This window comes from Silurus aristotelis (assembly GCF_946808225.1).
Source record: "Silurus aristotelis genome assembly, chromosome: 10".
NCBI lineage: Eukaryota > Metazoa > Chordata > Actinopteri > Siluriformes > Siluridae > Silurus > Silurus aristotelis.
In genome coordinates, this window is record NC_139583.1 from 15,552,322 (window position 1) to 15,563,611 (window position 11,290).

At 37.2% G+C, this 11,290-nt stretch overlaps 1 protein-coding gene across 2 annotated transcripts in view; it reads left to right on the forward strand.

Moving 5' to 3' along the window:
- gnao1a (guanine nucleotide binding protein (G protein), alpha activating activity polypeptide O, a) overlaps positions 1 to 10,819 on the forward strand; it is an 80,013-nt gene extending 69,194 nt beyond the window's left edge. Inside the window, exons 7-8 of one of the 2 annotated variants that reach the window (XM_083552720.1) lie at positions 3,839 to 3,992; positions 8,350 to 10,819. In XM_083552720.1, the coding sequence (XP_083408846.1) occupies positions 3,839 to 3,992; positions 8,350 to 8,537 (342 nt within the window). In that variant the 3' untranslated portion in view covers positions 8,538 to 10,819. Of the gene's footprint in view, positions 1 to 444; positions 3,574 to 3,838; positions 3,993 to 8,349 lie in introns of those variants that run through there. The other variant, XM_083552721.1, reaches the window with a different exon arrangement.
- The last annotated feature ends 471 nt before the right edge of the window (positions 10,820 to 11,290 follow it).

An 11,290-nucleotide genomic window follows, 5' to 3' on the forward strand; every position in this document is an offset into this window, starting at 1 on the left:
TGAATGGGGTTTTTATATTAAAAGAAAACCCCCTACAGTAGTCAGAGGTTTTTTGTTGATTAAAATATTCAGAAGTCTGTATATTTTCAGATGAGTTTATAGAGTAATACAGCCAAGTCCACTGTCCTTTCTGCCTGTTCATTTTCAGTATATACAAGCTCCTATTTGTTTTATTTTGCCATTAGCATACTACCATTTTTAATCAGACAGTCAATATGTCAGGTCTTTAGCCTATTGTACTGTGATGGACTAATGTTTTACAGAGTTTTCATAACATCTTTTTGTCCCCCCTGCACTGCTTTAATGCTACCGTTTTATATTTCTATACATCTGAACTCCTGGTCCTTTGCTTTGCTTTAATAATACTTTCTCCTCTTTTTCCTCTTTTCTCTTCTGTCATTTTATTTTCATTCCTTTGCCTATGCTTTTTCCTTTGCACTTCAGGGCCGAACATGTTCATGGAGGCAGTGGCTTACATCCAGTCGCAGTACGAAAGCAAGAACAAGTCTTTCAATAAAGAGGTGTACGCGCACATCACCTGTGCCACTGACACCAACAATATCCAGTTTGTCTTCGACGCTGTCACTGACGTCATCATCGCCAACAATCTGCGCTTCTGTGGTCTATACTGAGCCTGAGTCTGCGCTCAGATCTTTTATATGTTCCTGTTTTGTTCTCTAAGTCTATCTCTTTAGTGGTGGACAGCAGAATAAAAGAGCCTCCTCTACAGTCATAAGCAAGGAGATAAATTCAGTTTAAGATTAAGACCTAGCTATTGATTTAGGCACAGTGTGGAATTCTCACGTTCACACATCACTGTTTAAAGAAGCTGACACAGGGATGAGATACCAATTGAATACAATTAAATACCCTGCTATCCTCATCCAGTCATGTCACCTTTGTCCCTGTAATTATTTAATCTTAAAATGATCTCCATTATTATTCAAAGGCCAAAATAATGAAGTGAAATGTGGTAAAATCTTGTAAAGCTTGTAGCATTGTTTGCCTCACATGAGCCTTACTGCTGTAGCGCATGTATATTACAGTCTTTTAAGACCTCCTCATATTTACAGTGCCATAGGTATGTTTTTTTATGTTGTCAAAACTTGAATCTCTTTAAGTAAATGGCATTAATCATTCCAACCAACAAATTATGCCTTGAGCAGCTCTTCTGCAGAAAAAGTTCTGCCTCAACATAAAAAAAACACAACTCAAATTATACACTATACCACTTATTTGTATTCTTCCGGTTAAAATCTAAACGCTAAAAGTACAATATTTTATATTTATAGTGGGACTGAAGGTATAATAGGAATTTATTTTTTAAAATAATTTCTTTTTTTTTTTTACATTGTAACATTTTTCATGGTGTATATAGTCAAAGCTGTGATTCCACTTTGATTTTATTCTGCAGATCAGATATAATGACAGAAACTGAAGATTAATTAGAAATGATCAAACCACTTGTGCTGTGTTTTTCACTGTCTGGTGTTGTGCTTTAGGCTTATGCATTCAGTGCAGCAAATGTGCATTAGCAGTCTGTCATTCTGTACAGTTTAATGATCATGTCAGAATGGCTGAGCTAATACACCTCAGGTTGTCTGCTGTTTATTTTAGCCCTAGTCTATATCTTAGCCTACATAAAGCCTCCAATCAATCTCTCCTTTGTCTTCACCCTCCCCTCCCTCCTCTGTGTTATTGTTTGTTACAGAGTTTGCTGATATCCTTGCCTCCTTTTAAGGTTGAGAGAAAGACAACTTCAACGGGAGGCAGGAAGTATTTTTATTCTGGGTTTGGCTGGCTGCAAAAAGGCAGAAAGATCAAACAGTAATCTATAATGTTGGGAAGGCATCCCAAAGAATCATGGAATTGGCTATATCTGGATTTAATTAGAAGTGATGCTTTAGTTACAGACACATTGCAATATTCATTCTGCCATTTACCTAATAAGGAGCACTTAGAGAAAGTGGAATACTGGAGTCAGAAGACACTCAGCATATACAGTACTTTTGTACCCATTATCTACGTGGATGTATGTCATGTTAGGTAGCTGCTTCACTAATGGATGGCCTCAAAGCTATATTTGCCATAGATTTTGTGTCCTAATTTTCCTGTTGCTCCTTGATTGTACAGCACCGCTGAGAGTATCATTGCTGGGTCACCTTATGGATCTTGAATGTAGCATTTGTTAGACTTTAGTAGTCATTTCTTCCTAATGCTGGAAACGCCAAAGTCAAAGCAGCAGCACATCAGGGTAGTTACACTGCAGTGTTTCTAATTATTATATATGGTACATAAAGCACTATCAAGCATTGAGATTGTGCTTAATCACTGGCAAGACTTTGACTTAGTAATTTCTTTTCCCCCTTGATTAAGTGAACAGTCTTCAGATGAAATGAAGTTTCATAATAGGATGTTCTGCTGATGATGACGCAAGCTTCTCCTGCTGTTCAAGTACATTTGAATGTGTGTGTATGTGTGTGCAAACACCGGCTAAGTGACAGAAGAGCATTGCATTCTGAATCAGTGAGCTCTCAGCATCTCAGCTGGAAGGTCATTATGTGTCTTGTTGCAAATGCAAAACAAACACTTCACCCTCTTATCCATCCAAATGTGAGAGGCTTTCCATGTTAACAACAGCCTTCTCCCAGCTCTATTTTTCGTTTCATTTCTCTTCATTGCTCTTCCGAAGAATGAGCATGGCTTTAAAGCCTGCTTTTCCACCAGCCTAATGGTCAAAAAGCTTTATGCTTCTGATTAGGTGAACGATCAGCATTAGCTTGTAGTTGCAAGGTAAAAAGGAAATGATGCTGTGTTGGTCCTGAGATGTATGGGAAATGAAATTGTTGGTCGGTCAAAAAGATTTGTGGGTAATTGAATCAGGGGCACATTGAGTGACTAATGGCTGATTGTTCCTGTGGTTTTATATGGGCTACAACAGCTGGTACTGCAGCCAGACAGTTGTCAGCATTAGCTCTGATTTATGATTGAATAGAAATAATCCATTTGACATCACATTACCTGCTGGAATGAGTTTTATGGCCGATTTAAAAAAAAATCTTTAAAGGGGACGGTAAAAGAACTTCTGGAAACAGAGCCCTGTTTTTATGCTCTTTCATTGTTGCAAGGGATATTTATCTCTTTTCATAAAGCAATAAGTTTTTATTAATTTATTCAGTGCAAGTATCATTAACACTACCATTGTTGAACTTTCAGTCAACGTATGATTAGTTATAAAGCAGGACGCTTGCCTCACAGTTGGACAGTGGTTTTAAATAAAGCCATCCATGATTAAAAGATCCTGGACTGGGGAATAGATTTCATTATTGGTATAAGTGCCAAGCACTGGGTGCTGTTTAGAGTGCCATCTGTTCATCTTTCATTGCAAAGCACCTAGATGTAGACTCTGTCTAATACCCTAATATCTGATGACAGCATCACTGTGTCTTTGTCGGTTTCGTGTCTATCTGCTGTAGTTTTGTCAGTCACTGCTCTTGATTATTTATTCAACAATGGATGTGTATTTGTATGTATGTATTTATATGAACTGAATAAAGTTCCACTTGACATGCATTGTGTGGGCTGTGTTTTGTGTCTACCTTTCTGCATACAACCACACACATCCAGGTCACACACTTATACTCTCACACTGAAAGGGTTTAAAGAAAATGATTTAAGAATATCACTTGTATACGATCATCTGCTTCCCTCAACCTGCTTGCCACTGTGTAGGGCTACATCTCACCTACGTTGGCCTGAATCACCTTTTCCTCTCTAATTTTTCTCTGGCTAACCTGATCTGCATTCTTTCTCTCTGTATTCTGTTCTTTCCCTGCAGAATCGCATGCACGAGTCTCTTATGCTGTTTGACTCCATCTGCAACAACAAATTCTTCATTGACACTTCCATTATTCTCTTCCTCAACAAGAAAGACCTGTTTGATGAAAAGATCAAGAAATCGCCCCTGAGTATCTGTTTCCCAGAGTACACAGGTAAGAACTCACACAGCTGCAGCCATCTATTTTTTCTGAGTAGCTTCTTATTTCTTAAACCAACCATGTCGGAAGACACATCGTGTGGTCGTCGAGTTTATTTCTGTAAAACGCTTCTCACAATGGGCATTGTCTCAAAGCAGCTTTACAGAATTTAAGAATTAAAGTGAATTATGTGTATTTATTCCTGATGCGTGAACCTGGGGCGCTAAATCAAATCGCAATAAAACAGTAGAACTCACCGCTATGATTAATAATGAAATTAACAGGATTTCCACATGCACAATGTGAAGGGAACTCAAGGGATTGGGACTAAACAGCTGTATAGCCTTGAGAAAATCACTTATCAGTGAGGCTAATCGGGAAAAAAAGGCTTTAATTTGCTCGGGAGCTTTAAGATTGGATTCTGGATGAGAAGAAGAGACGTGAATGAACTTGATGCACAATCATGCCTAGTACATGCGTAGTACAAGCCTGTGGGGGCAGTGCTATGATCTGGGGTTGCTGCAGTTGGTCAGGTCTTGGTTCAACAACGTTATGTGCCCGAAGAATGAGGTCAGTTGACTACCTGAATATACTAAAATTCCATCAATGGATTTTTTTTTCCCCTGATGGCACGGCATATTCCAAGATGACAATGCCAGGATTCATCAGACTCAGATTGTGAAAGAGTGGTTCAGGGAGCAGGAGACATCATTTTCACACATAGATTAGCCACGACAGAGTCTAGACCTTAACCCCATTGAGAATCTTTGGGATGTGCTGGAGAAGATTTTGATCTTGGTGGAAAATGACTGCTACTCTGGACAGGATTAAATGTTGTGACATTGCAGAAGCTTATCAAAACGATGCCACATCAAATGCATGCCGTAATCAAAGCTAAAGACCGTCCAACAAAATATTAGTGTGGCCTTTTCTCTTTTTTTTTTTTTTTTTTTTTTTTTTTTTTTTTGGGATGGGCAGTGTTTATGAAATATTTTCTAAAAATGAAATAGAATAAATCAATTTAATCAAATTAATTCAATACACTTTTATTATATAATACATTTAGTAATCAATTAAATTGGCACAAATACAATTCAATAAGAGAAAAGATTCATTAAATAGTTTACATTTGTTAGACCCCATTTGGGTAACACGGGTGTGTTTATGCGTGTGTTTTTACATTTAACATTGAATTTTCGAAAGATACGATCTACTTATCTGTTCAACATGTTTCAGCATACTTTAACAAATGTCTTCACTACTTCCATCCTTTATTCATTCACCCCCTCGATATGTGGAATTGTCAGGATTGTCTTCTTTTAAAATAAATTCTTAAAGCTAAGCATAAAATGCTAAAAAAAAATCTAACCAGGAAGTGACTAAAGCAAGCGCTATGGATTCTTTAGCGGTTTCATGCATGCGCAAAATAAATCTTATTTTTGGTATGGACTGGGTAGCCACCGTGACACTTCACTTAAGCTAGTTTCTTTTTTTATACAACTAGAATTGTTGTTAATCATTTAAAAAGTTAATTGCACTCAATGTGTGAGACAGAGACCAAACTTGCGGTCCGCTTTTTAATACGTTGCTGAGGGAACTGAGATTTTAAGTATGCTCCACAAGTAAAAAGGATTGCTTTAGGAACCATTACAAAAGCCCTGTACCAGAAGATTTTGGTACGAAATACGTGTATCGTTACACTCCTAGTGTACAGTGCATCTAGAAAGTATTCACAGCACTCTTCCCACATTTTAAGTTACAGCCTTATTCCAAAATAAATTAAATTCATTATTTACCTCAAAATCCTACAAACAATACCCCATAATGACAACGTGAAAGAGGTTTGTTTTAAATCTTTGCAAATTTATTACAAAGAAAAAATATCAGGTGCATCCTGTTTCCACTGATAATCCTTGAGATGTTTCTACAACTTGATTGGAGTCCACCTGTGGTAAATTCAGTTGATTGGACATGATTTGGAAAAGCACACACCTGCCAAGCCATTAAGTCCAAGGAATTGTCTGTAGACCTCCGAGACCGGATTGTATCGAGGCACAGATCTGGGGAAAGGTACAGAAAGATTTTGCAGCATTGGAGGTCCCAGTTAGCAAAGTGGGATCCATTATCCGTAAATGAAAGAAGTTTGGAACCACCAGCACTCTTCATAGTGCCTCTTTGCTAAAAGGCACCTGAAGGACTCTCGGACCATGAGAAATAAAGATTGAACTCTTTGGCCTGATGCCAAGTGTCATGTTTGTAGGAAACCAGGCATTGCTCATCACCTGGCCAATATCATGCATGGTGGTGGCAGCGTCATGCTGTGGGGATGATCTTTAGCAGCAAGAATTGGAAGACTAGTCAGGATCAAGGGAAAGATAAATGCAACAATGTAAAGAGACACCCTTGATGAAAACCTGCTCCAGAGTGCTCTGGACAATTAATGTTCCAACAGGACAACGAAGCTAAGCACACAGCCAAGATAACAAAGGTGGCCCAGCCAGAGCCCAGATTCAACCCGATTAAACATCTCTGGAGAGATCTGAAAATGGCTGTGCACCAACACTCCTCATCCACCCCGATGGAGCTTAAGAGGTTTTGCAAAGAAGAATGGAAAAAACTGTCCAAAAATCTTTGTGCCAAGCTTGTAGCATCATACTCAAAAAGACTTGAGGCTGTAATGATGTCAAAGATGCTTCAACAAAGTAGTGAGCAAAGGCTGTGAAAACTCATGTACATGTGATTATTATTATTTTTTTTTATTATTATCAGCAAAACAGCCCTAGAACATCACACTACCACCACCATATTTTACTGTTGGTAGGATGTTCTTTTTCTGAAATGCAGTGTTATTTTTTCGCCAGACGTAATGCATAACTTTTGTATCGTCAGTCCACAGAGTATGTTTCAAAGTCTTGGGGATCATCAAGATGTTTTCTGGCAAAACTGAGACAAGCCTTTATGTTCTTTTTGCTCAGCAGCGGTTTTGGTCTTGAAACTCTGCCATGCAGACCATTTTTGCCGTCTCTTTCTTATGGTGGAGTCATGAACACTGACCTTAACTGAGGCAAGTGAGGCCTGCATTCGTTTGGATGTTGTTGTGGGGTCTTTTGTGACCTCTTGGATGAGTCATCGCTGTGCTCTTGGGGTAATTTTGGTCGGCCGGCCACTCCTGGAAAGGTTCTCCACCATTCCATGTTTTTTGCCATTTGTGAATAATGGATCTCACTGTGGTTCTCTGGAGTCTCAAAGCTTTAGAAATTTCTTGATAACCTTTTTCAGACTGATAGATCTCAATTACTTTCTTTTTCATTTGTTTCTGAATTTCTTTGGATCTCAGCATGATGTCTAGCTTTTGAAAATCTTTTGGTCTACTTCACTTTGTCAGGCAGGTCCTATTTAAGAGATTTCTTGATTGTGAACAGGTGTGGCAGTAATCAGGCCTGGTTGTGGTGAGAGAAATTTAACCCAGGTCTGATAACCACAGATTTAACAGGAGGACAAACACTTTCACACAGGGCCATGTAGTTTTGGATTTTGTTTTCCTGCCATAATAAAAAACTTCATTTAAAAACTGCATGTTGTGTTTGCTTGTGTTTATATGTTACTAGTTTATATGTTGTGTTTATATGTTATTAGTTTGATGTTTGGAAACATTAAAGTGTGGAAAACATGCAAATAAAAAAAGAAATTAACACTTAGTCACACAAGTTTAATACTACAAACCCGGCATGAAATGATACAGAATACAGTTCTATTCAATATTAATTATAATTATTTTTCATGTAAAACACTGTGTGTGTGTGTGTGTGTGTGTGTGTGTGTGTGTGTGTGTGTGTGTGTGTGTGTGTGTGTGTGTGTGTGTAATCTACCCAGTGCCTATTGAGCCCATTACAGTATGATATATGAAAATATAACAGAATAGGTATATAAATATTTACCTTATCCTATTTCTAGGCATTGAAATATCTGCTGCAAAATATCTTGTCTTTTAAAGCAAGTAAGAATAGCATGAAAGAATAGAAATAGAATTTATAAATGTATTTGTCGCAGATATAGTGAAAGTAACAGTCGCAAAAAGTTTTCTATAAAGAAAGTTTTAAAACATCCTGACTGCATTAAAGGACAAGTCTGAGTCAGATTTTGGAAGAAAGGAGACAGCAGTCATGTCTCCTTCTCTCTTTATTTAATGTTTAATGTCTGTTTAATCTTTAATCTTTCTTGTACTCACCGAAGAGTTTTTATTTGATGTATTTCTGTACAGAGCACAACATTATCGTAATTCAGGTTAAATAGTGTTTGACTATCTTAATTTTTGATTTTCTTGTTCCCTGACTCCACTCTCTCGCACGTCTCTCGACGGTTCATTCCGCAGGTCCTAATACTTACGATGACGCAGCTGCTTACATTCAAGCACAGTTCGAGAGCAAGAACCGCTCGCCCAATAAGGAGATCTACTGTCACATGACCTGTGCCACGGACACAGGGAACATCCAGGTGGTGTTTGATGCAGTCACCGACATTATCATCGCCAACAACCTGCGAGGCTGCGGCTTGTACTGAGGCCACTCTCACTCTCTCGAGCCAATTGCTTTGGAAATGATTATCAAAAATGCAAGTTGGTAAATAATAATGATAATTTTAAAATAGGCATATATATATATATATATATATATATATATATATATATATATATATATATATATATAAATACTATACATAAAATGTTTTTAGTTTGTCAAAGAGCTGCCAACAGAACTGATTTCTTATAGAAACCCAGCCTTTATGGTTTTAGAACAAAGTTGGGACCTTCTTATTTGTTTTGTTTTCTTCTTTGCTGTTTAATGTTTTGTTTTTCCCTTTTTTTTTTCCACTGTGTCTTTTTTGGTTTAAACTAAACTTTTTTTTGTTCTGAAAAATATCTTTCTTTTACTATATTTTTATGTTTTTGTTTATTGTCTGTATATTTATTACTTGTATATCAGTCAGGGGGGCTGAGTGACACACATTTTGCCTAAGTATACAATGTTACGCTAAATGATGATGTAATTATGTATGCTAATGATGATGTAATGGGGAAAACATAAACAAAAGCTGTATGACTCAATGACTTAGAAAGTTAGTTGTGAGCACCAGGGATAAAAGTCAGGCAAAGCCAAACTGCAGTTGTAGCGTGTTCCTGTACTTTGGGTTTTAATTAGATTGGGTTTTCATGCCAACATTTGTTCTGTTAGCTGGTCAATGTTATGGAAAGGTGAACCCCCAGGACTGCACCCTACACACTTCCTTTTTCTCGTTTTGTTGAGTATTGTTCAGTCTGTGTGTTATGTTACTGGCGTGTGCCAGCTGAATTTGCTGTTGGTGTCTGGGGCCATGCCGAGTATGATTTTGAGCCCCGTGACTAGTTCCTGATTATTAAAATTGTCATATCAGTGCCAACCTTGTGAGAATGACGGATCTGGGAAACTAGCAACACTAGGAAACTATAATGACAAGCTTATTAACACTGTCGTATAAGGAACTGCTACTTTTTTTATTGTTTTATTAATTTATTAATTAATTTATTGATCAACAGTCCCACACACCTCATTCCCACATTACCGCCTTTCTCTCATTCCTCTCTCTTCCTAGATTTCCTGTTTAAGTTTGTCTCCAGGCTGGGTAACAGAGTCAGTCCCCTCTGACAGGTCCTGACACACATAGCATGACCCTTTGGCCTTTGTATGAAGAAACGGCTACCTGCTTCACTTAGACAAAATCAAAGAAATAAATGATGATAAAAAAAAATCACAAAAGGCAAAAAATAGGAAAAATAAGAAAAAGTAAAAAAAAAAAAAAAAATACAAATAAATAAAACAACAGCAACAAACGGAGAGCATTGTGTAAACTGGGTTTCGGGGGGGAGGGGGGTTCGGGACAAATACCCTCATAAACAACAATATGGTGCCGAATGAATGATTGACGTTGGGCTGTATGTCATTATAGGAGGCTATAGATCCTCTGGTTCTAGATTCTTTTCACCTAGACTTAATTCAAAATAATAATTGACAGTAATAAACAGTGATAATGAAGATATATATAAAAAAAGACAATTCTGTAATATTAAAAGTATATTACTTGTGCTTTGTAGCTACAAAACATTTTTCCTCTTTTCCCCCACTTTTTATTAAAAAGAGAAATGTTTATCAAGAGTTTCTGCAATTCACTCTTGAAGCACTCTAACTGACCAACGTTGATGTCGAACTGTACCAATTCCCATTTGCCCTGCATTGCAGTACTTAGCCAGAAAAAGAAGTATATGTATCTTTTTTATTTAATTTTTTATTTTATTTTTTATTTTTTTTTGAAGAACCACTTTGTGGTGTGCAGGCCCACAGGGGTTGGATGCACTAGGCTGTACAGATTTCATGCGCTTTCTCTTCCTTATGCATTATTTCTTTTTGGGGGAATTGTATTCGAGAGAAAAAAAAGAAAAATCTTTCCAGGTCTGCATAGAAAAGCACAGCTCTCACTCGACACACGTAGATTTGGAATGATGTATATCACCTCCCTCCACCTGCCGCCTTAGTTTGATTCATGGAAAAAGAAGAAGAAAAAAAAGCACTCAAACCCTGTGTATAATAACATATACAAGTTATGCTTTGGGATATTCTTTTCTCCACATGTCCCTTCCCCCAATTTTCCTTTTGGCCTTTCTTTTTACCCTCTCCCAGTGAATGCTTTCTGTGCTGCTTATTTCTCCCTCTACTTTAGTGAATGGTTGTTCTTTCATGTGGGATGTTCGTGCTGGAAAACCAATCGAATGTAGTGTTTACATTAAAAGCCACAGTTTTCATGACTACAAACCTCTAGCTGTCAGGTTTTGATTATTGTCTATCTGTCCTCATTGCTCATAAATGATTATTTGTACTGTGTGCATTACACATTTCAAAGTCAAGCTTTTGTTACAACATAATGTTACAATCTGCGTTCACATTTTTTGGTGTGACAAAAAGCACAAAGGCATTTTAAAGCTTTTGCCTAATGGGTTATATGTGTCAAACTGCCCCGAATATAAAACACTGATCAGTTATTAGATGCTTATTTGATCCCTATAGTGATCTGATGGCAGAGCTGCTTTAAGATACAAAACATTCAGTATTCAAATCTATTCTACTAGTTCTCATTACTCTGAAATGGATTTAAAAAAAAAAAAAAAAAAAAAAAACTAATCAATCTGCAAAACATACGAAAACCCATAAACAGGTCTGTTTAAATTTGTCAACTTGAGATTGAAATTTAACAAGTTCATGGGTGGTAAACAAGTTGACTGGACA